General features: G+C 43.7%; 5 protein-coding genes and 1 non-coding gene across 13 annotated transcripts; 2 read left to right on the forward strand and 4 right to left on the reverse strand.

The window, feature by feature from the left end:
* Nucleotides 1-50: 50 nt before the first annotated feature.
* On the forward strand, nt 51-6,574 carry LOC120654423 (probable metal-nicotianamine transporter YSL7). 7 transcript variants are annotated; one of them, XM_039931949.1, is made up of 7 exons: nt 51-204; nt 2,036-2,440; nt 2,864-3,619; nt 3,813-4,420; nt 4,530-4,785; nt 4,877-5,011; nt 5,106-6,574. In XM_039931949.1, the coding sequence occupies exons 4-7, from the start codon at nt 4,087-4,089 to the stop codon at nt 6,442-6,444; spliced, it is 2,064 nt and encodes a 687-aa protein (XP_039787883.1). In that variant the 5' UTR covers nt 51-204; nt 2,036-2,440; nt 2,864-3,619; nt 3,813-4,086; the 3' UTR covers nt 6,445-6,574. The 7 variants fall into 7 exon arrangements, with proteins under 7 accessions (XP_039787883.1, XP_039787886.1, XP_039787881.1 ...); XM_039931952.1 differs by having other exon boundaries at nt 2,864-2,942; nt 4,530-4,789; nt 4,881-5,011; XM_039931947.1 differs by having other exon boundaries at nt 2,864-2,942.
* On the reverse strand, nt 699-2,876 carry LOC120654278 (probable metal-nicotianamine transporter YSL18). Its single transcript, XM_039931788.1, has 5 exons — nt 2,757-2,876; nt 2,506-2,603; nt 1,957-2,146; nt 1,267-1,814; nt 699-912 (listed from the first exon to the last, which is right to left on the reverse strand). Exons 1-5 carry the CDS (start codon nt 2,874-2,876, stop codon nt 699-701), a joined length of 1,170 nt encoding a protein of 389 aa, XP_039787722.1.
* Nucleotides 6,575-11,496: 4,922 nt separating the features above from the next.
* LOC120654279 (probable metal-nicotianamine transporter YSL8) lies at nt 11,497-14,003 on the reverse strand. Its single transcript, XM_039931789.1, has 3 exons — nt 13,652-14,003; nt 12,767-13,539; nt 11,497-12,658 (listed from the first exon to the last, which is right to left on the reverse strand). Exons 1-3 carry the CDS (start codon nt 14,001-14,003, stop codon nt 11,714-11,716), a joined length of 2,070 nt encoding a protein of 689 aa, XP_039787723.1. The 3' UTR covers nt 11,497-11,713.
* Nucleotides 14,004-14,540: 537 nt separating this feature from the next.
* Nucleotides 14,541-14,614, forward strand: TRNAV-AAC. The gene has a single exon. It is a non-coding gene; the product is annotated as a tRNA-Val (tRNA).
* A 118-nt stretch (nt 14,615-14,732) lies between these two features.
* LOC120654430 (protein SPA, chloroplastic-like) lies at nt 14,733-16,883 on the reverse strand. The gene is made up of 5 exons (XM_039931962.1): nt 16,646-16,883; nt 16,461-16,544; nt 16,233-16,284; nt 15,573-15,729; nt 14,733-15,037 (listed from the first exon to the last, which is right to left on the reverse strand). The coding sequence occupies exons 1-4, from the start codon at nt 16,796-16,798 to the stop codon at nt 15,584-15,586; spliced, it is 435 nt and encodes a 144-aa protein (XP_039787896.1). The 5' UTR covers nt 16,799-16,883; the 3' UTR covers nt 14,733-15,037; nt 15,573-15,583.
* Nucleotides 16,884-17,154: 271 nt separating this feature from the next.
* Nucleotides 17,155-22,206, reverse strand: LOC120654426 (uncharacterized protein At4g37920-like). 2 transcript variants are annotated; one of them, XM_039931957.1, is made up of 7 exons: nt 21,899-22,206; nt 21,498-21,694; nt 20,778-21,052; nt 20,379-20,544; nt 19,738-19,979; nt 18,695-18,882; nt 17,155-17,744 (listed from the first exon to the last, which is right to left on the reverse strand). In XM_039931957.1, the coding sequence occupies exons 2-7, from the start codon at nt 21,676-21,678 to the stop codon at nt 17,528-17,530; spliced, it is 1,269 nt and encodes a 422-aa protein (XP_039787891.1). In that variant the 5' UTR covers nt 21,679-21,694; nt 21,899-22,206; the 3' UTR covers nt 17,155-17,527. The 2 variants fall into 2 exon arrangements, with proteins under 2 accessions (XP_039787891.1, XP_039787892.1); XM_039931958.1 differs by having other exon boundaries at nt 21,493-21,694; nt 21,899-22,146.
* Nucleotides 22,207-23,056: the final 850 nt, after the last annotated feature.

Genomic DNA, 23,056 nt, shown 5'->3' on the forward strand with positions numbered 1-23,056 from the left:
CAATTTGAGCCGAAAGCCCACCTTACAACCCACCCTTCTCGTATGACTGACAGCTGGGCCCCACTTATGATTCCCTCTTGCAAGCATGAAGCCCACTAGCCCAGCGGCTACTACCTCGCGCTGGCCACTCCTCCCTTCTTGCCTTCACGGGCGTTGCTCGGCGTGTCCGTACACCGGCGGCGACAGGCGGCGTCCTCTGAACAAGTATAGTAACAAAAACCTCTCTCTTATCTTTCCTGTTTGCTACTGCCGATACTTGTCATTTAGCTGAGCGCGTTTGTATTCGAGACGCCGGTACTAATCACTAGGGAAAATCTTAGAAAACCTAGAAACTCTTGCACTTTTCCCTTGGCCTTGCCAGCAGATGTTGCTTCGCATTGGTCATCATTCATCAAATCCTCGGTTTCGATCAGATAAGGTATAAGGTGCTACTCAAGGCGCACATTACATATATGCAATTTGATTGTACACAGCAGTGTTCTCCCCATTCCACAATTGGGGAAAATTATTCTGTATTTACAACAGCGTGTGGCTGATAACTACAGTTAACCTCATTACCAAAATCGAAGAAGAACAACAAGGGGTATTCACATATGGCCAGTAGCTACCATTAACCTCGCTACAAAAATCGAGTAAGAAGGATAATTTACACAAGGACTGCCTGCCAATTTACACAACTACCATTAACGAACCACACTTTAGGGAGCTTGTTTTGCTAGGAACGCGTCTACCTTCTCATTCACATCTGAAGCCAAGAACCTTATGCACATTGGTGGAGTGACATTGTAGATCCCCAGCAATGAGTCCGGTATTGCAAATATCCCTTCGCCACATATCAGTCCGGATGCCACTACCGACGCAAGAATATTCGCATCTTCGGCGTCGACCTTGTTCCACGCTAGAAGTATTAAACTGCCAACGCACATATCTATGGATGTGGTAGGATGTATGAGAAATGCCACTGATATTGCTGCAACGCTTGGGATATAGTGCTGGATACGCCAATTCTTATGTAGGGCGACCTCCCTAATAGCACTTGTGGCTATTGCTAAAAAGAAAACGGGTATGCTGAGTGCAATGGAATACTTTGGTAGTTCGACGAAGCCTCCAGCACCGACCAAGGCTATGATGTGGTAGACCCTGGCAAACGGTGCTGGGTAGCTTCCTGTGGAGTCATTTAGGTAGCAATGATAGAACACCCAGAAAAGAATTGGGTTGATGATGCAGCCTATCGCTGTTCCAATCGCCTGAGCCAGGAACATGGACCTTGGCGAGGTGAGTGTGAGATAGCCAGTCTTGAGATCTTGCATGAAGTCCCCAGCTGTGCTGATGATTAGCGTCATGATTACACAAATCACAAGACCACCAATCACCCCACCCTTTGCAGCAGTGATCCAGAACCCAAATATCATGATCACAATCTTTGCATACTGATTGTAGAGGTTTAGGTCTGTGATACCAGTACCATAGGCATTGCAGAATGCCAGGAGAGGGGCAACTATGTAAGCAACGATGATGTGCTGATATTTTAGCTGGAAATAGATGTGTGGAATTGCAATTGTAGAAATGATTGCCAGTATAGTGTAGCCAATGATGGCATAGGAGAAGGGAATGTTATCTTTGAGAAATATATGTGTCCTGCGGCGATCATCAAAGCTAAGGGCAGTGCGTCTTATGGCATCCACACTCCTGAAGGCAATGGTTGTTGCTGCTAGCTGTTGTTGTTTACTACGTAAATTCCTCATTGCTTTGAATGGTATGAGGAGAAGCTGGAATAAACCATCCCCAAGCATCATTGCTAGGGAGATCAGCACCTGTTCCACATTAATGAATTGGGATGACCATAAGTAAGCATTTAAGGCAAAATCCTAACAGGAAACTGAACTAATTTGTTGTCAAATTGTTAACAATGTTATTTATGTTGCTAAGCATGTGTGAAAAATGTAGCATGATTACCTTGTACCCGTAGATGCCCATCATACTGCTTTCCTTGTATTCTGAATTGTACCATACTCCTTTCTTGGATTCAATGTAGGGCAACATGATTCCCGAGGAGAGGATGCTACCAGCAAGCATGGAAATACTTACCACTGTTGGGCAGATCATTCCAACACCAACGTAAGTTGCGGAAAAATTAAAGTAGAAGCTGCAAGGATATAAAACAATCTCATGATTAATTAGATTTTTCATGCAGATATAATTGCTAGTTTTCTGGTAACATCAAATTCGATTTTACCCCCCCCCCCCTCATATATTTTTTTAATTGTTTACCTATCCCTTACCCTCTGTGGTATGCTTTGAGTCCAAATGTTGGGATCGAAGCAAGTCCACAGTTAGGTCCACCTGTGTAGAACCATTGAAAAATGTTCCAGCACAGACTTCCTGCGAAGGATTGAAGCATGACAGACACTTGCCTCCTGGACTCAAAAAGTGCTGAAATGTAAGTGATTTAGTAATATGTTTACAAGTTTGTTAGCCAAATTATAGCAGTCATTAATGTCTCACCTTGCTTGCTGAACTCCTTGGGGGGTATGGAAGCTGTTGATGAGGTGTGCTGTAGCTGTGCCAGTTGCATATGTTAGCCGATGGCGGATGATCATGGTCTAGGAACACGCAAAAGAAAAGAAAACAGGAACACATTTAGAGGGGACAGAGGAGCCCAAATGCCGAATTTATTACCTTGCTTGCGTTTACTTGTTAACTGAATGATACTGATTTGATTATTGTGTATGAGCTAATATGGTAGCTGACATTACCTTCCTCATCGGAATAATGGCAAACAAGCCAACAAAGCTTATGAGTAAATAGAAGACTATCAATTTTCCTAGACTTGGTGCACTGATGTTTATGTCGTCCTTTCCAGCTTTGATCTCCATTGCTTCTCTTGGACTCATTGAGAGCAAGAACGATCCAAAACCACCTGATAACATGCTAGCATAGAGGTGAGCCATGATCACACCCAATTATTTTAGTTAATGATGACTGCATTGATGGAGAAATTGTTACAAGCTGCCATCTAGATTTTCATATGCATTTATATACTCACCACTGGACACCATGCTGGCACACGCAACCACACATGTCTGGATGATGGTGTTCTCCTGGCGGGTGAATGGCTCATGGAACACATCGAATCTCCATAATATGTGCGTCCATATCTTAAGGAGAAATAGACTTAGCATGGCTGCTGGGATGTTGAGAGATGGCACCACCCCAGTCATGAAGACAAGATTCATGCCCACACTACTTAAGATGGTGCCAAGTAATATGCTTGCCACCACTGATCGCACGGTGATCTGCTCGGTCCATGCTCGAACCGGCTCTCCTTCAAATGCGCGCTCTGTTGATGGGCCCTCCCTTGGATCACCAACTGGCTCCATGCTTTATCCCTTTCCTCTCTCCAACAAATTGCATATGACAACTTGTCAGAGAGAGTTGAGGGCTGCGTGTAAGGGTGGAAGATTGTCCTCAGACGCCGATTGTTCAAGCTGATCTTCAGAATTTTGATTGGCTAAAAAGGTTTGGCTCTTTATAGAGAAAACAAGGTCGCAGGTTGGGTTGTTGCAGCTGGTGGCATTGAGGGACAATTCTAACCATACAATGTTGTGGAAATTAGAAGGTAATTAACGGACACGGCAGGGTGGCTATAGGAGATATTTCAATTTAATCGTGCCTCACATGCTCCACTCTATTTCCTTGCTATTTTTAGTAGTGATCCATTCATTCTTGTCATTTTCTTTGCATGGTTAGTTTGTTGCGCTTTGTTTTGTCACGTGATGCTAATAATAATCTTGTTTTGATGTGTGTTACAGATAAGTCCCTCGAAGAAACAAAACACAACTGTGATAAAAGGCAAGCTAAAGATAGTTTCAAGGCAGCAAATGTGGTTACCCTATACTTAGAAGGAACAGTGCTCCTTAATTAACTACCATGCTCCCTATAAAAGCCTTCTCTCCCCTTCTCTCCCATTGCATCCAGCATTTGATTATGTGTGTATGTCTTGGTTAAAACCAAGACATACACACAGAATCGAACAAATAGTTAAAGCTTATTGTTCCATCAAATGCAACTAATCGGTCCCCCACAATGGAGCATGTCAATGATCCCCAGGAAGGTATCTCAACAGAACGCGCCTTTGAGGCAGATCCTATCCCATCGCTGTCGGAGACCATCACCCTACGGTCATTGGTGCTTAGCCTCATCCTTGGTGCATCCCTCAGCGCCGTCGCCATGAAGATCAGCCTAAACTCAGGCTTCCTCCCACCGCTCACCATTCCGGCCGGCCTCATTGGTTTTTACCTCTCCCGTGCATTGATCCGTGTTCTTGATTATTTTGAGGTGGCACACCTGCCATTCACCCGCCAGGAGAACACCGTCATACAAACCTGTGTCGCCGCCTGCTCCGCCATTACATTTAGTGGTATATGTTTATATGCCAGCATGCAAATTTTTTGTCACTATATTCTATCATGTGATATCCTGTTACGTGGGTTGTAGGTTGTAACATGCTTCGCTAATTTCATTTTCAGGTGGGTTTGGAACGTACATCCTCGCGATGGGCAAGGAAGCAGCTGGAGGGGATATCGGGGATGGGAAGAATATTGTCGAGCCAAGCATTGGCCGGTTGATCACTTTCCTCTTCCTCGTCAGTTTCTCTGGAATGTTCATCCTCATGCCCTTGAGGAAGGTCATGATCATTCGTCACGGGTTGACATACCCTAGTGGCATGGCCACGGCACAACTTATCAATAGCTTCCATACCCCTCAAGGCGCCAACAACGCAAGGCACGTATCATCAGCTAGCTGAATGAACACAAAACGAGTAAATCCATTTGTTGGATCGAAAATTTACTTATTTATGTGCTTGCTCTTACAGGCAGCAAGTGCACATTCTGTTCAGATCATTGGGGGGAACCATATTCTGGAACGCATTCCAGTGGTTTTTCACTGCTGCAAAGGGCTGCGGCTTCAGAGCCTTCCCCGTGTTTGGCCTTGAGGCATATAAGCATGGGTACGTAGCAAGGCTATCAACCAGCTAATGATCCATTTTCGCATCGCAAATGTATGGAATTAATGATTATTGTACTTTCAATTTCATTGATCAGATTCTACTTCGACTTCTGCATGACCAATATCGCAATCGGCATGCTATGCCCATACATAATCACTGTCTCCTTGTTCATCGGGAGTGTTATCTCATGGGGGATCGTTTCGCCATACATTGCAGCAAAGGAGGGTATCTGGTACACTACTGAACTTAGCACGGCAACCCTCGGCAACATGAGGGGCTATAAGGTCTTCATTGGAGTGTCCATGATACTCGCCGATGGCCTCTTCAACTTCCTGTCCATCATGCTCTGCACATTGTGCGCCATGTACAAGAGGCGCAGGCAGCCAATGCAAGGACAAGATGGCAGTGATGGTGATAGTGACATGCAGTTGCCGTTCCACAGCCTCAATGCTGCTGAGCAGCAGAAGACGATGCAGAGCTTCGACGACCGGCGCAGGGCGCAGGTGTTTGTCCGGGACCATATACCAAACGGGGTCAGCATTCTCTGCTACATCCTCCTGTCAGCGCTCTGCGTCGTCGCCATCCCCTACCTCTACCCGCAGATAAGGCCCCACCATGTCGCCCTCATCTACCTGGCTGCTCCGGTCTTCGCCTTCTGCGACGCCTATGGCTTTGGCGTGACCGACATGAACCTGTCGAGTACCTACGGCAAGCTGGCTATGCTCCTCGTTGGCTCGGTGGTGGGCTGTGACAATGGCGGTGTGATCGCTGGCCTCGTCTCTTGCGGGATCGTGATGGCAACCATGTGTAACAGCAACAACCTGATGCAGGAACTCAAGACAGGGTATCTAACCCTGACCTCGCCGCGCGCTGTGTTCATCAGCCAGGCGATCGGCACTGGGCTCGGGTGCGTCATCAACCCGGTCATGTTCTGGGCCTTCTACAAGGCGCAGGACGGCGACACCAACCTCTTCGACGCGCCCTACGCCCGGGTGTACCGCGGCATCGCCATGCTGAGCGCCGGCGGGAAGGGGCTGCCCCTGCACAGCCTGTGGCTCTGCAAGCTCTTCTTTGCGCTGGCGCTGGCGCTGAGCGTGTTCCGGGATGTGGCCTCACGGAAGCAGTGGCGCGTGGCGCCATACATGCCGAGCACCATCTGCGTGGCTATCGCCTTCGTGGTGCCGGCACGCATGCCCATCGACATGTTCCTGGGCAGCCTGGTGATGTACCTGTGGAGGCGCGCCGACTCCGGCAAGGCGCTGACGTTCTCGGCGGCGGTGGCGTCGGGGCTGATCTGCGGGGATGGGCTCGGGAACCTGCTGTCGTCGATGGTGGCGCTGACGCACGCAACGGCGCCCATGTGCATCAAGTTCGTGTCGAGCAGCGAAAACGTCAAGCTGGACGCCTTCCTGGCTACACTGACTAGGACATGACATAGCTTCTTCTTGTTGGGATCTTTGTAAATTTTCCGTAGGGGGCGTAGTTTGCCGTGTTGTATCCACTTGTAATTGAGTTAATTTCAGTCTGAATTTACAAGTGAATACAATTTTAAATCTCTGTGTCCGAGCACTGTGTTTGGTTCGCTGACAATAGAATTAGAGTTTTGCTATAAGCAATGTAGTATGGTAGTAGTCAAATCTATCTATTATATTATTAAAGGAGTGTTAAAAGAAGTTACCACGTTCGCCGAGAGGATCTAGAAATTCCCACATTAATCTAAAAAATAGAAGAATTTGCACCGTTGGATTTTATGAAGATCTAACGGTTCAAACTAACTCAAGAATTCATATCAAATACAATTAATAAATAGCTAATTTCGGATTTAAAAAATTAAGGAAAATTAAGACATGGCAAAGAGTCCATGCTGAATACTATTAGTAAATAGTTTAATTCGGAATTAAAAAAAGGAAATTAGGGCTTAATCAAAGAGTCCATGTTGAATACAATTACTAAATAGGAAAATTCTGAATTATCAAATTAAAAAAATAGCATTACCACTAGATAAAAATTAATATTAGCTGAATAGCTAAATTTAAAATTAAAAGTATAAATTCTATTAGATTATTAAAGGAGTGTTAAAATAAGCCATCACGTTCGCCGAGAGGGTCCAGAAATTCCCACATTAATCTAAAAAAAAGGAAGAATTTGCACCGTTGGATTTTATGAAGATCTAACGGTTCAAACTAACTCAAGAATTCATATCAAATACGATTAATAAATAGCTAATTTCGGATTTACAAAATTAAGGAAAATGAAGACATGGCAAAGAGTCCATGCTGAATGCTATTAGTAAATAGTTTAATTCGGAATTAAAAAAGGAAATTAGGGCTTAATCAAAGAGTCCATGTTGAATACAATTACTAAATAGAAAAATTCTGAATTATCAAATTAAAAAAATAGCATTACCACTAGATAAAAATTAAAATTAGCTGAATAGCTAAATTTAAAATTAAAAGTATAAATTATATTATATTATTAAAGGAGTGTTAAAAGAAGCCACCACGTTCGCCGAGAGGATCTAGAAATTCCCACATTAATCTAAAAAAGAGAAGAATTTGCACCGTTGGATTTTATAAAGATCTAACGGTTCAAACTAACTCAAGAATTCATATCAAATATGATTAATAAATAGCTAATTTCGGATTTAAAAAATTAAGGAAAATTAAGACATGGCAAAGAGTCCATGCTAAGTACTATTAGTAAATAGTTTAATTCGGAATTAAAAAATAAGGAAATTAGGGCTTAATCAAAGAGTCCATGTTGAATACAATTACTAAATAGGAAAATCCTGAATTATCAAATTAAAAAAATAGCATTACCACTAGATAAAATTTAATATTAGCTGAATAGCTAAATTTAAAATTAAAAGTATAAATTCTATTATATTATTAAAGGAGTGTTAAAACAAAATCATCACGTTCGTCGAGAGGGTCTAGAAATTCCAACGTTATTCTATGAATGTCTAACTGTTGTCAGTTGACTAATTTTTTTAGTATGTCATATTGTTAGTACCTGTTAAAAGTTTTGCAAACGGATTATGGGTTCTGGAAGATTGAAGAAGAGGAGGGCATGGGTAATACGTGAGCTTGATGGAAAAACATATATTTTAGAATCAATTTGGACTGTTAATACCTCTTTTCAAAGAGATAATGTTGACTTGAATTCCTAGCAATTATTGGTAGCTAGCAGCACGGTGGTCGCAGGCAACAAGCTGGCAGAGGGAGCCTCCGACGCGATGTGCCCCCGGTGTGGTGGCACTGCCCCGACGTGAAGGGATGTTGAAGATGGATGGACGGACGATTTCGTGATAATGATGGAGCAAAGAAACGCGATGAGATGTCAAATACGATTAATAAATAGCTAATTTCGAATTTAAAAAATTAAAAAAAAAAGACATGACAAAGAGTCCATACCAAATACGATTAGTAAATATAGCTTAATTTGGAATTAAAAAAATAAGAAAATTAGGACTTAACCAAAGAGTCCATGTTGAATACAATTACTAAATAAGCAAATTTGGAATTATAAAATTAAAAAAATTGGCATTGGCACACGACAAAAAAAATATTATTAGCCAAATAGCTAAATTAAAAATTAAAAGTATAAAAAAATTGGCATAAAATATGATTAATAAATAGATAAATGCAAGAACTAGAATAAAAAATTATTGTTGATATGTGTAGTGATTATGAATCATATTAAGAAGAAAAATAGCTAAATAAATAGTATCAAATGCAATAATAAAAATCCAAGTTTGAGTTTCATGGCAAATAAAGTTAATAAATACTCCAAATTAACGAAGATCTAAATAGTATTTGTGTATAGGATTTACACCGTTCGATTTAATGAAGATCTAACGATCTAAATTGGACAAAAGAGTCCATGTCCAATTTAATGAGATGCAATATTTTAAACTACCAAAAAGTGTTTGTATCCAATTAAAGTTAAATATAGGGTCCGCATGACATAAAAACTCATGTTACCATCTATGTCTTGCATTAACCTTCCTTAAAGATGCAAAAAAATGGCAGCAGCATAAGCGTGACAACACGACCATAGTTGTATTGTATTGGTACTATTGAAAGAGATAATTGCTTTGAAAAATCTTTGGAATGCCCAGCACTACGACGCGACCATAGTCTTTGCCCGAGATTCCGAATCACAACTTTTTGAGTCTCAAGAACGTCCTTCAGTACATGCAGCTTCATGAAGCACACTGGATTCTACTCAAAATCATTGCCGAACTCAATCAATCCATTTCTTCTGGAGCAACCAAACGTCAAGATAGGGACGAAAAAATAATGATGATGCGCAGAGTTTCACATATTGCAATCTATTGCAAGACCATTGGCACCTTATGATTGTAAGTGTGGGCCAATGAATACGCAGATGAATTAATGTGAGAGAAATATCCGCTAAAGAATCAATGCTTTCTCCAAACAAGAACTATCATCATAAATATTGCATATTCTTGAACAACTTTAGTTATACAAACTAATCTGATGGTGGTCAACAAAGAATTATGATTCTATGGGCATATAATAGTTCCATACAAGTAATAATCACTGGGATAAAGGGTAAAGCACCGAAACCTACAAATAAATGTGACTATTATTAGCTCAATCTAAATAGATGCATGGGAAAAATCCGGGAGTTAGTCATGTGAGGTATCAAATAGCATAGATAATTATTAACATTATTACCCTCATCTAATCTTCTATAAGTACACACTAGGCATGGAACACAAATGTAATCGATAGCTCTAAAGAAGTATAGAGAAAGAGAAGAGAAAAAGATAAAGAAGCACCAAGATTGAACGGGTAAGGAATGTAGAAAAAGGAGAATAGAAAAAGAAGGCAGGAAAAATGAGAAAATGAGGGCAAAAGAAAAGGACAAAAGTGAATTTATTGGTTTAGTCTATAAATAATATCATTAGAATGAGAAAAATATTAAATTATAGCCATGTCCTGTTGGACATTTGACATCTTTCATATATTCATGAAAAAATAGAAGAAGCGGTTCTACCGAACGGTTTTCAAAACAGCTCTATATCCATAAAAAAAGCTTCTCCATCAAAGAAGCCACAACTGAAATTATTTTAGCCACAGATACAGGCCTGAAGCCCTGCTAATCTATCTCAAAGTCGATTGCCTACAGTACAAAATCAAATGATTCAAACAAATGTACGTTGTCGATGCTCCTCTTCGCTCAGAAAAAAAAACCCTGAGGCACAATACTAAACAGGAAACTTCTCCATTAGATGCATCGGATGCGATACACACTAATCGATTTCAAATATACCGAGGAACAAAATAGAAGATAGAGAAATCAATAAAAATTGCTAGAGAAAATGAAAAATAAAGAAAAGAGTTAGAAACAACAACAAAGATATATATGGAACTATCTATCACCGAGATGACAAAACTCTAAAGTAGACCAATATATGCAGTCATATGGGCTAAAAACAAATAAATTGTGCAGTAACCAAAGTGGGAAAAATAATAATAGATTCGGTTAAATAAAAAATTTAAAACACATATGCATTAATATAGCATGCATATATATAAGTTTTGCATAACATTTATTTACCAAAGCCAGCAGGAGGCCTCAACTTATTTTTTAACATAACTTTTTTTTTGTCTAATCCATGATCATTTTTATTTCGCTCCGATGATGAGTCAGGTCTAGATCTGCTAGATGCTACTTAAGTGCTCTAACAACTACACTAGATATATTTTCGCTAAATATTAATCAAAATATTGCAAGATACAAATCGAACTCCAACATCTAAGTTACAGATTGTTGGCAAACATAACTATCAAATACATATAAGTATATTTCATAATTATAAAAAACTTTATATGAATACAATTATGTACAATTTGCTCCGTATTCAAGGTGATCCAAAATTGAATTCAATCCTCAAATTTAGATTTTGCAGGTTTAAGTACTAAAATATGCAACTATAATATAGAATAAAGCAACATAAAAAGTGATGATTGATATGAACTCCTATGCATAGAAAGCTGCAAGTAGTATAATATTCAACAAGAGCAAATGAGAGGCAAATAAATTACAAAATACATCTCTTCTGTCAATGTAAATATTTTTAAAGAATTAAATAAAAAACTAGCTACCGGCGCTATTAGCGCGGGCCACCTTGCTAGTTAAGTTAAGGTGTGGTTTGAATGTAAAGTTTTCACTCTCTTTTCAATTGGAGTTCTTTCTGTAAAGATTACATAATGAAATACCATGGCTATCTAGAACACACAAGTTGGCTGCTTTATTGTCTCGTCTCCAAACAACAGAATCTCTTTGAAAAAAGAATAGTGGAATTGAAATGGCACTGCATGCAATTTATTTCAAGCAGAGAACCTGAATATGCACCGTTCCGGCTAGAATTGACTTGGTAGAGAGACAATGCAAGTTAATTTCTCGAGATTTCATTTCATACAGTAATAATGCTGTTTTACAAGGATCGACCGATCAAGAACCACGCACCTTCTACACTTAGCAAATAAATCAGACAGCAAAATGAAGAAGAAAGTACTACATGCTGTACGTTTCTGTCACCCTACACGACGACTTAGCAATCTGAAGAAGAAAGTAGAAATAATAATCTGAAGAAGAAGAAGAAATCACTATGTAATAATGTTAAGTACTATGTAAGAGTAGCGATGCATGCATGGTGAATTATATATATTATGTTGCCGCCGGGTTGCGCAGCGTCCAGAGGAACTCCTCCACCTGGTAGTTGGTCTCGGCGGAGAAGACCCTGAGGCACATGGGCGGGTTGATGTTGAGCAGCGACAGGATGGAGGACGGCAGCGACCAGATGCCGTCGCCGCAGATGAGCCCCGACGCGACGGCCGGCGCGAACATGTGGGCGCGGACGCGGTCCGACTTGCTCCACAGGTAGAGCACCACGCTCCCCACGCACATGTCGATGGTGAAGAAGGAGCCCAGGAAGAAGGGCACCGCCATGCCCAGCGCGCTGGGGATGTAGTCCTGCAGCCACCACCCGCGCGCCTTGGCCACCTCCTTGAGCGCGCAGATGGCGATGGCCAGGAGGAAGAAGGCGAGGCAGAAGCGGAGGCAGTACTTGGGCAGCTGGTTCCACCCGTTGACGCCCAGCAGCGCGATGCCCCGGTAGATCTTGGCGTAGGGCGCCGGGTAGCCCTCCTCCAGGCCGATGTCGTAGGCCTTGTAGAAGATCCAGAACACGACGGGACTGATGATGCAGCCCAGCCCGGTGCCCATCACCTGGCTCACGAACATGGAGCGCGGCGAGGTGAGCGTCAGGTACCCCGTCTTGAAGTCCTGGATGAGGTCGGAGGCGGTGGAGACGATGCCCATCATCAGCCCGCAGGCGGCGAGCCCGGCCACCACGCCGCCGTCCTGGGACCCGATGCTGGCGCCGAAGATGAAGATGGCCAGCTTGCCGTAGCTGCTGGAGAGGGACCAGTCGGTGAGCCCCGTGCCGTAGGCGTTGCAGAAGGCGAACACGGGGGCCACCACGTAGGCCCACACCACGTGCTTGGGCTTGAGCTGCCGGAAGATGTGGGGGATGGCCACCACGGAGATGGCGGCCAGGAGGACGTAGGCGCCGGTGGCGATGGAGGTGGGGATCTGGTCCTTGAGGAACACCTAAGTGTATTGGATTGGATTGGAACAATTCAGACAAACATTGGATGGATTCAGATCGACAACCAGAATGCATGGCAGAAAACAAAACAACCAAGCAACCAGCAGCACCTGCGTCCTCCGGCGGTCGTCGAAGCTCAGCACCTGCCGCTCGTTGATGTCCACGCCGGCGAACGGCTTGGCCGCCGCCTCCGCCGGCTTGGTCCGCTTCAGGTACATGTCGTAGGTGGTCCGCACCAGGATGACGAGGAAGTTGAAGAGCCCGTCGCCGATGATCATGGCGATGGAGATGAAGATCTGGTAGCCGTTGAGGCCGTGCAGGCTGCTCCGGGGCAGCTTGGCGTCGTACCAGAGCCCCCGCTTGCTCTCGATGTAGGGCCACATGAGCCCCCACGACACGACGGACCCCAGCAGCAGCGAGAAGTTGATGATGTAGGGGCAGATCATCCCCACGCCCACGTACGTGGCCGAGAAGTCGAAGAAGAAGCGCCGCCGGTAGGCCTCCATGCCGAAGGTGGGGAAGGAGCTGAAGCCGCACCCGGGCCCCGCCGAGTAGAACCACTGGAAGAGCGACCACAGGAAGCTGCCGGCGAAGGACTTGAAGAGGATGGAGACCTGCTGCTTGGCCTGGATCGCCCCCTGCGGCGTGTGGAAGCTGTTGATCAGGTGCGCCGTCGCGGACCCGCTGGGGTAGGTCAGCTTGTAGCTGATGATCATGATCTTGCGCAGCGGCACGATGGAGAAGAGCCCCACGAAGCTGACGAGGAAGAGGAAGGCGATGATCCGCCCCAGCGACGGCTCCTCCACGTTGATGCTCGTCTTGGCCTCGTCGAAGCCCTCGGCGATCTGCTTGCTCATGCCAAGGATGTAGGTGCCGAACCCGCCTGCCGCATAGGCATGCACATATAGATATCATATATGCAAATATTTGTACATATATATACATATATATATATATATATATGAACAACAACAACCACCGAGCTAGGCACCGACCGCTGAATGCGATGCTTGAGCAGGAGATTACGCAGGTCTGCACGACGGTGTTCTCCTGGCGCGTGAAGGGCTTGGGGAAGATGCCGCAGCGCTCCAGCGCGCTGGTCCACGTCTTCATGAGGAAGAAGGCCAGCAGGCCCGCCGACATGTTGAGCGACGGCACGATGCCGGACGTGAGGTTGAGCTTCATGACGATGAAGCTCAGGAAGAGCCCCAGCGCCGTGCTCACCACCAGCGACCGCACCGTGATCTGCTCCGACCACGCCGGCAGCTTCTCCCTCTCGAACGCCTTCTCCGTCGACAGCGCCTCCCGCACCGCCGCCTCCGACGACGACGACCCCTCCGCCGCCATCGACCACCGCGCCCTTCCGACCAGCTGCAGCTAGCTAGCTAGCTACGCAATTTGATCTGATGATGATGCCAATGCCGTGCCGTTGGTGACACCGGCCGGCCGGACCGGACGATCGAAGAAAGCGGAGGAGCGCCGAGATCAGAGAAAGGCAATTGCATGCAGAGGACCGGACGTTTAGAGGTGGAGTTAATAATGAGTGGCTGGGAGCAATTGTCTGTCTCTAATTTCTTTCCAGAGTGATGAGATGCTTGCAAGGCACAACGACACTAATCTGCAACTCCTCTTCTCATTCTTCCATGTGGTTTTCATTATTATTTTTTCTTTTTTGCAATAGTCAAGAGTTTCTTGTGGCCACTTTCCATGGCGAGTAATAAGCGGATGGTCGTAATGCAATCTCGCCCACTGCATGCCTATACTTCAGTGATGGGGTTGCTAATTTTAGCAGGGTCAATGGCTTCGTGCCGAGTCGCTAGCGACGACAAATCATAATTATTATGTTCTAATAAAACTTTAAACACTTAACTAATTAGCCAGCAAGGTTTCGTGGTGTAGTTGGTTATCACGTCAGTCTAACACACTGAAGGTCTCCGGTTCGAGTCCGGGCGAAGCCAGATTTTTTATTTTTTCCCCCCTCTCCGAAACATTATCTTCCAGCCCGAGCCTGAAACAGCCATCCAGGCTTCAGCTACACAACCTACAAAGAACTCTACGCGAATGCATTTTCCCCAATGCAGGAATACAGCATGCACTTGCAGATTATTACGGCAAATGATGCTAGTTAGCTACAAAAGTCAAAAGAACACGGTATATATATTACATTTACATCAGCTGCAAAATGTCCAACACTTATGTTCGAGTAATCTTCTCCGCTGCCATATACAGATATAAGTAACACAACTGATAGCTGATAGGTACGCGCACACCTCTTCTGAATAAGCAAACGCCGTCCTCAAATCAGGCAGTGATGTTGCACCTTGGACACACCACCACAAGATTAAAGCAAAACCTTCAATCAATCATCGTCCTTGAACTCCCTGATTATTAGCCAGTAAAAAATGAAAATTGTTACACATCTCATCTCCATTACGTTATCAAAGTTTCCCCTAGTATGCTTAGATTACATTCATTTTTTGGAACATCATTTAGACACAACTTCATTTTTTTTAAAAAAAAAACTTGATATAGGATTCTTTCGATTTTTATGGACAAGGATCGAAGGAAAAAAAGGGAAATCTCCCACATGACAGGTTCTGTATCATTCACTCAAAAAATATGGGCTATCTGAGAGAAGCAAATGTTCCACCTCTAAACGAGGGACCTCATCCCATGCACGATTTCATCCTTGTGACAGAAACGTATGGATTCATCTAATTTAGACGTGCAAAACATGATTTTCATTTTGGTAATTCCATGATGGTGCCCACATTTTGTGAACACGAGCGATGAGGTTATCAATTATAAAAGGAAACAGAGATGCTTAATTACAACACGAGCAATGAGGTTATCAATTATAAAAAGGAAACAGAGATGCTTAATTACATGCATAAACTTTGGATAAGAGCATATTACCTGCGGTCAAGTTAGCGTGGTTGGATCCCAGAGCCTTGGCATGTGGTGCATGTCAAAGAGCCGATGCCCTCACAGTTGACACACTTTGATTCTTCAGTCTCGCCTGCGCCAAGTACTACAGTAACAATGCCCTTTCCGGCGCAAAACCTGCATACCTCTGGAAAATCAACGGTTTTATGTTCAATGTTCTGGACTGATAGATGCTATTCCAAATAAAAATGAAGAGAATCAATCCAGTTACAAGCTAGTACTGTATACTGTGTGTATTGTAGCAATCAATCCCTGCCCTGCCCAAGAAATCATCTATTTCTTTCCATGCATCATGATTAGTTCACTGAAGCTCGTGAATTTATGGTTCAAGGCTTTCATTGATATAGCGATTTCAACCTTATTTCCTCATAAAGTCAAAGGAAAACACTGCTTTCTTAGGGCCACCATTTTTAAGTATGGTCATGAGGATAGAGGGACACACACTGGTATTTGGGAAACATGAAAATTCAGGTAATGTTAACCACGCATAACATTGTGCTGTACCACTCAGCTGCATGCGTAAAGCCAATACCACTAACCATATACATATATGTTTGAAATGAAAAACAGAAGAAAGGAGGAAAGTGGAGGCATCAATTTTAAGGTTGGGGCATAATAATCATGACATACGCGCGCCAGAGCCGCTGCAGGGGAAGCACGGCTGCGTATTCTCCCTCTTTGACTGCATGCATAAAAAAAACCAAGGCATCAAAGACTGACTTTTCACTAAATATTTTATACAGAACATGAGCAGTTGGAAGAATCGAGCTTGGATCTTCAGTTGCAGCCAACTATGATCTACGCTGCTAGTAAGTGCTAACTGTCAATTCTAAATCGATGAGTGAGAAGAGAACTGACGGCATTGTCGATCTGGGTCTCGTAGAAGACGGGGACACCTATCCCGACGGCGATGCTGACGACGCCCACCGATATGGCCACAATCTGGATGGAGCCACCAAGAAAGAAATCAGACAGGCATGGTTGATCTGGGTAGGCAGGCACTGACTGATGCCATGGGCAATGCAGTGCTCCCCTTCATGTACCGTGTTCTGGTCGAGGTCAATGGCCCGGATGCGAGGGTACGGTACCCTCCGTCGCCGGGGCGGCGCCGCCACGTTGCACGGCGGGGAAGGAGCGGAGGAGAGGAAGGAGGAGGAGTGGAGCGTGGTGAGCGGCGAGGAAGAGGTGGCCGCCATGGCTGGCTGCTGCGCTGCGTCGGCTGCGGCGCGGCGGTCTGGATGGCTTTGGGCCCGGAGGACATCCCGAGCGGGAGGCGGAGGAGCATTTTGCACCGCATGTTTTTTTTCCCCCATCCTTCCTCCTGGGCTGTGGCTGTGGATGACGAGGGGGACACGACACGCATGCTCTGCCTCTGCTGGGCGACGTGGCTTCACGGCCAGCTACCAAGTGGGGCCCCGCGCCTTCGCCGCCTCGCGCGTGCGGGAGCTCCGCCGTGGCCCGTGGCGGGCGGACCGGCCGGCGGAAGGGGCGGGCGGCGCGCGGTGTCAGCGGCGTTGTCAGCAGCACGGAAACCCATACTAGTACTACTCCGTACAAGCATTTCTGGATGTCATTACAAGTCTCACTCACTTGCACAAAGTAGTACAGTTTACTGTCCTGGTTAACAGTTACATTTAACTAGGCAGGCATCGCGTATTTCAAAACTGCAGCATCATATTTCTAATTAACACTAGAACAGAAAACCTGACCTTTAAGCCTTCAACAGAAGGTGATACCTTTAGGACAATGCCACTAGCAGGCTACAAATTACCAGACATCTCTCGTGAATACAAGCAGCAGGGCATCGGCTATCTAGTCACATGGAGTCGTCAGTGCTGTCACCTCTTGAATCTTCACCAGATGGGTTCTATCATCTCTTGGATCTTCACCAGATGGGTTCCAAGTCGGCTTACGTGTATATAAGCTCAGTCTTCTGATTCTTCGTCGTCCGTGGAATCCGGTTCGTCGGGACGTATATACTGCTGCATGTATTCTTCCTCAATCGTCTCTTTGAGCAAACTTAATCTCTGGATGATTACCGGGTCGCTCATCGTCCTCGCATCCACAAAATCCGTCTCCTCCTTGTTGAGGTGGTATGAATCGAGCATCATTTTGATCCATTTGTGGAGCTCATTGGGAGTTCTGCATGCAAGCAACAGATCAATAATGCCAAATAAGCCATGTCTACAGTCTGAGTCTGACTGACGCATGGAAAATATCTGATCACACCAAGCGCCCTAGCCCTCAGCTCAAACAAAAAGTAAATTGGTACCCATTTATTTAGCAGATTAGAGTCGTGCCTAGCTCAACAGCTTGTTTTCTAACATATGATGAATTCACTTTATATATTCTGGCTTCCAAATTTCAGTCACGTACACAAGTATGAACATTGTTCCACAAATCATTACGTGGATTTTACTTAGCAAATCTGGCACAACATGTAGTCCAAACAATGTTTCACTCAACCAGTTAGCATGCATAGTGAACAGTGCTAGACATTTACTTTTCATGGATAGATAGGAATCCAGAAAAACAGTCAAGCATCTAGGCACTCCTGAAGGATAACTACTTGAGCAAACAAAAAGGGGAAATGTCAGCAAGAAGCCAAGAACAGTGGATTATCAAGAAAATTCTTCTGCTTTACTTTCAGTCCTTGATCCATTACTCTGATGACCAACTTCATGGTAACACATCACAAAACCTGATGAACTATTAATATATGAAGGTATTTAGGTAACATAATTGCCTATGCAGATTCATGCAGCCAATGTTAATATTATACATATCCATTAATTATTAAAAGAGTTGTCTGTTGCATGGGAGTATTTTGTGTTCAACAGATGGGTAATGATTAGACAAGTCCTGTCATTACTTAAATAACATTACCTTAGAGTTTGGTGGAGCAAGTTACCTGAAGATCCTTGATTTTATGGATAAACTAAGCATGGATCAATCCAATAACTTCAAATGATAGTTTAAATAAGGAATCAGAGAAAATCTATATCTATGGAAAAAATAATGTCATATCATGAAATAGTTTTGCAGGTCACGAAATCAATAGAACTAAATCTTCTTTGCCAATAAATTCTTACGTGTAAAGAGCATCTTCATCCTTGGCTTCTCGCTCGTCTCCTGGAGAGAAAGCAGTTGCAAGAGCACCAAATCTCTCTTCAGGATCTTCAATATTCAGCAGATACTTAATAAGCTTCATTTCTGGAGGTGAGATGCTCTTGAGGCTTTCCTTCGTAGTTATATAAATATGGTACATTATGTCCTTGACCTGCACCATTCATATGAATAAGAAAAGGTTATCTGCATGTTTTAGCCACTAATTTTGTACAAGTATATACATTTATCTCTTCAAAATCTTATCATATACTTACTACATCGTATAATCAGAGTGCAAAACTTAGGTCACAGTTTTATACAACATGTCGGTGATTAGGAAGTCAAATATGAAATGGAAATAAAGCCCACCTAACTGATTCTGGAAATCCCATAGCACGTAATCATGCAATGATGTAAGGAAAAATTTTATATAGGTACTGGGAAAATAATCCTGACATTGCAGACAACAATTCTACGCGATTAAAAAGGGAGATGTGGGGTACTAGTTGAGTCATCAAAGCCAACTCTAACCATTTGTATTTTACCACACTTGATCCTGTTTACATTTTTTTTATAATTGATAGGTAATAATTATCCAGCCAAGGAAGCTCAAGCGCTGCCTCATCAGAACTGAACATGTATAATGATGAAGTATATGGTGACAGACAATAGAAGTCAAATATTAAGCATTCACCAATATTCAAGTTTTACATAGAACTAAGAATAAGAATACTGTATCATCGAAAGTATGGAAAAATAAAAATGAAAATTCATGTAAATTTATCGAATAATAAAGCATGGTGGTATTACATACAATCTCAATATGCCAAACTGCTAGTATTTTATTGTTCCTCTACGTAATACCATATCCTATGTTTTTCACTGCTCAATGCTTCATTTCTGGTAAAGCAAAAAAATCAAGAAATCAATTAGATGACTATATTTCTAGCCTCAATGGTTTACCCTGCTTGATAATGGGCCAATCAATGCCAATATACCAATTCTTATATATTTCACTAAGACCAACCTTATCCTTCATAGTCGTAGAGTCTTTTGCGGCCGCCCAAGCTCTGTTAATGAGGAGAATTAATGAGGAATCAAGTTCTTTAGCCTTAGCTAAGCTTTTGATCTTGTCACAGGCATCCTCTAGTGAAGAAGAATTCAGTATATCGTCGAACTTTGACTGAGCAGATTCAATATCCAACTGTTCCAGTGTGCAATCGTACGCATGGATTGCAGATAGACATTTAGCCCCAAGCCTGGCAACTCCTGCATAATATTGAGAGCTAATCAGCCCATAAGATAAAAAGCAATATCCAGAACAATAACTACAGTGCAATTCATGTGTTCACCAATTCACACCAAAAGAAGATAGCAATAACTAGACTGATATGTTCAATATAACATGTTGACCGGGTCAACATACCATCCAGATGAAGCAAAAGAGAAGACTAAATAAAGATAACCTAAATATAACTTCTATGTTGTGCATGTAACCTTTTCATCCACATCTTGAGATCTATTTGGAATTGAACTAGAAATCATGCTCCATGTTCTCAGGAAGCAACAGTTTCTTAAGCTTAGGCTGTTTCAATATCCTTATCAAAGTGTGAATATTTGCTACTGGTTAATCACCTTGTTAAAAAATGACAGATGGTAGACAGTTACCATCTCTCTCATCAAGGCCATTATAAGCATTCACAAGGAAATTAAGATGGCGAAAGAACTCCCCAGTGAAATCCTTTCGTCGTCTTGCAACGATAGCATTAATATCAGCAGGGTTATCTCTGAGCTCAGTGAAGAGTTCCATGTGCTTCTCTATTTCACCATCAATCTGAAAATATAATTAAAAGATGAAGAATGTTACAAAATTATGAGATAATGGACCTACGCATTTCTATTGTTTGGTTAGAAATCTACAGTAATGCTATCTAATCTAAATAGCTGAAATTCCAGAAATTGGCAGTAACAAAGATTATGTTTTTTTAGGGCAGTAACAAAGATTATGTTGAGAATCGTCAAAACACACTGGTTGAAGGTGCATAAAGAGACCAAATAAGGACTTACCTTCTTGACTTTTCTAGCAAGTACAACCAACTTCTGCTTCAATGAAGAATCAGTCTCCATATCTATGCGCACTTGACAACGCTTGTAGAAGTGCTTTCTATACTTTTGCCACTCATCTCTAAACACCAATACTTTTCTCCAGTCCTTTGTTTCCGGTTTCTTGTGCATGAAGAACTCAATGAACTTGTCACAGATTTCAGTCATCGTGTACCCCATTGCAACTTCAGATTCAATTTGGTCTTCTGCTTTAGCAGTACTTGGAGCAGCTACACAGCCTGCAATTACATGTTTCTCATGATGTAAGGCATACTTTTCTAAGTTACATTATGTTAGCCTGAGCATCCACAGCACACAGAGCGAGGGGTATATGACCAAGGAGATCAAACGTGTTATTGCAAAAGTCAGCTTCAAGTATTTTTGGAACAAGGAAAAGATAAAAATCCAACTCAGCATAGGTCCACTTGACAAGCATACATAGTACCCAAAAAAAATGCTCACAGAACTACAGTAAGTTGAGTTCATACTCTGTTTATTCTTAGTTTTCTTCTAGTTCTTATTATAATCGCTTACTCCCACAAAAGCAAATGACGGGCGCAACCGATTCAGTGGGCACTTTTCATCTTTGAAAAAAAGATTCAGGGGGCACCTTACCCACAAGCAGAACCCAAAGCTTAGTGATGACTTGAAAAGAAGAGAGCAAGAAAGGGATTCGTGCCTTACGTGGTGGTTGTGGTGGCGCTGCTGCGGCGAGACGGCCGCGGCGGCTCCTCGCCGTGGCAATGGATGGGGAGGCGGCGGCGGCGGAGGAGGAGGAAGAGAGAGGCCGCGAGAGGGCCTCGGCCGTAGGCGCCGGCGAGGGGCGGGGAGCGCAGCAGAGGAGAACGCTCTGGTTCGTCGTCATCGCGGGAGTCTTTAATCTGTATGCACAACAGCGCAGCCTCGTCACATATGCAAGCAAATATATGAAATTTACAGCTATGTATCACTAAATGTATGAATTAACGGGTAAAATTAACATGCTGCAAACTGGGCAACGGATTTGGGACCTTTAGCATCTTGTAATTCACAAATTCAGCAGAAAAATATCAATCAACAATCAAAGCAGGCGGAATGGTAGTTACCTGCAGGCGGAACGGCGAGCGTGCGGCTGCGCAAGGGTGGCCGCCCCTGTCCCTGCGCGCCCCCTGCGGCTGCGCAAGGGTGGCCGACCGCCCCCTGTGGCCTGGCGCAGGGGTGGCAGAGCAGGCCCTGCGCCCCGCGCGCGGGTGGCCGCTCGCCCCCTCGCCCCGGCGCTCGGGTGGGCGGGCGCCCCTCCGGCTGCGGCCCGGCGCGTGGGGGTGGCCGGAGATCTGCGGCCGGCGGCGGCGGCCGGCGAACTGGTGGCCGGCGGCGGGGGGGTAGGGTTTCGGGGATGGGGGCGGGCGCCGGGCGGAGCAGAGAGGGTTTGGGCTGAGGAACGAGTCACGGTGAGGGGTCAGAAACGAGAGTTAGGATAAGGGGCAATGCGGTCATTTCCAATATTCGAACCCACCTGTCAGAGCTCCTACCCGTTAAAAATGGACGAAAAGACACTGAGATAAACAAAACTTTGTATTTAGACATACAAGTGCGACTCAATTTTTTAAAAACATAAAAGTCGAGAACACTTTACATAAGGACAAACAGATTAAAGACTCTCGTCGCGGAGAGCGGCGGCGGCTGGCTGGCTGGCGGGCCACCGCGGGAGCTGGAGACTGTTGCAAAGAGCGAGCGCAACCGGAGCTTACGGTAGAATGGTTAGATTGGGGATGGAAGCGATGAGGTGGGGTCATCACGTCAGTCTAACACACTCAAGGAGTGAATCCGAGTTTTTTCTTCTTCTTTTTTCTGGATTTTAAGTTCTCAAGATGCAACAAGCCCACAAGTTTTACATTACTCATTTACTTCCACTCTTCTCAACCAATCCCTGCTCCACTGGTCTACTATAGTCTCAACAGTACTGAAAGGAGCCATAGTTTTTTTTTTTTTGAAATAATGCCATACTAGGTTTTATCCGACGGGACAGTGCCGATTATTCATGTGAATTGATTATTCGGCAAGTATGCACATCACATTACTCCCTTCGTATATAAAAGGAAATATCGTTCTTCATAAGATTTGGATCAAACATTAGAAATATAAATTCTAAGTTATTGAGTTTGTAAAAGTGAAAGCCATATAAACAGATTTGTTTTACAAAGCATTTTTCATAAAAATATGCTGATATCATTTTTCAATAAATATTTTTATAAAAATAAGCA

Source organism: Panicum virgatum, chromosome 1N, assembly GCF_016808335.1.
Source record: "Panicum virgatum strain AP13 chromosome 1N, P.virgatum_v5, whole genome shotgun sequence".
Classification (NCBI taxonomy): domain Eukaryota; kingdom Viridiplantae; phylum Streptophyta; class Magnoliopsida; order Poales; family Poaceae; genus Panicum; species Panicum virgatum.

Coding starts and splice junctions, on each gene's coding strand:
- LOC120654423 (XM_039931951.1), top strand. CDS start 4,087: ATGGAGCATGTCAATGATCCCCAGGAAGGTATCTCAACAGAACGCGCC. Junction 4,421..4,529: donor CTCCGCCATTACATTTAGTG/GTATATGTTTAT, acceptor TTTCATTTTCAG/GTGGGTTTGGAACGTACATC. Junction 5,012..5,105: donor CTTGAGGCATATAAGCATGG/GTACGTAGCAAG, acceptor TTCATTGATCAG/ATTCTACTTCGACTTCTGCA.
- LOC120654278 (XM_039931788.1), bottom strand. CDS start 2,876: ATGGAGATCAAAGCTGGAAAGGACGACATAAACATCAGTGCACCAAGT. Junction 2,147..2,505: donor CAAGGAGTTCAGCAAGCAAG/GTGAGACATTAA, acceptor ATATCCTTGCAG/CTTCTACTTTAATTTTTCCG. Junction 913..1,266: donor CTCACACTCACCTCGCCAAG/GTCCATGTTCCT, acceptor GTGCGTTGGCAG/TTTAATACTTCTAGCGTGGA.
- LOC120654426 (XM_039931957.1), bottom strand. CDS start 21,678: ATGACGACGAACCAGAGCGTTCTCCTCTGCTGCGCTCCCCGCCCCTCG. Junction 21,053..21,497: donor AGCGCCACCACAACCACCAC/GTAAGGCACGAA, acceptor ATGTAATTGCAG/GCTGTGTAGCTGCTCCAAGT. Junction 20,545..20,777: donor TTGCTAGAAAAGTCAAGAAG/GTAAGTCCTTAT, acceptor TTATATTTTCAG/ATTGATGGTGAAATAGAGAA.
- LOC120654430 (XM_039931962.1), bottom strand. CDS start 16,798: ATGGCGGCCACCTCTTCCTCGCCGCTCACCACGCTCCACTCCTCCTCC. Junction 16,545..16,645: donor TTGACCTCGACCAGAACACG/GTACATGAAGGG, acceptor GGCTCCATCCAG/ATTGTGGCCATATCGGTGGG. Junction 16,285..16,460: donor AGACCCAGATCGACAATGCC/GTCAGTTCTCTT, acceptor TTATGCATGCAG/TCAAAGAGGGAGAATACGCA.
- LOC120654279 (XM_039931789.1), bottom strand. CDS start 14,003: ATGGCGGCGGAGGGGTCGTCGTCGTCGGAGGCGGCGGTGCGGGAGGCG. Junction 13,540..13,651: donor CTCAAGCATCGCATTCAGCG/GTCGGTGCCTAG, acceptor CCTATGCGGCAG/GCGGGTTCGGCACCTACATC. Junction 12,659..12,766: donor ACGACCGCCGGAGGACGCAG/GTGCTGCTGGTT, acceptor CAATACACTTAG/GTGTTCCTCAAGGACCAGAT.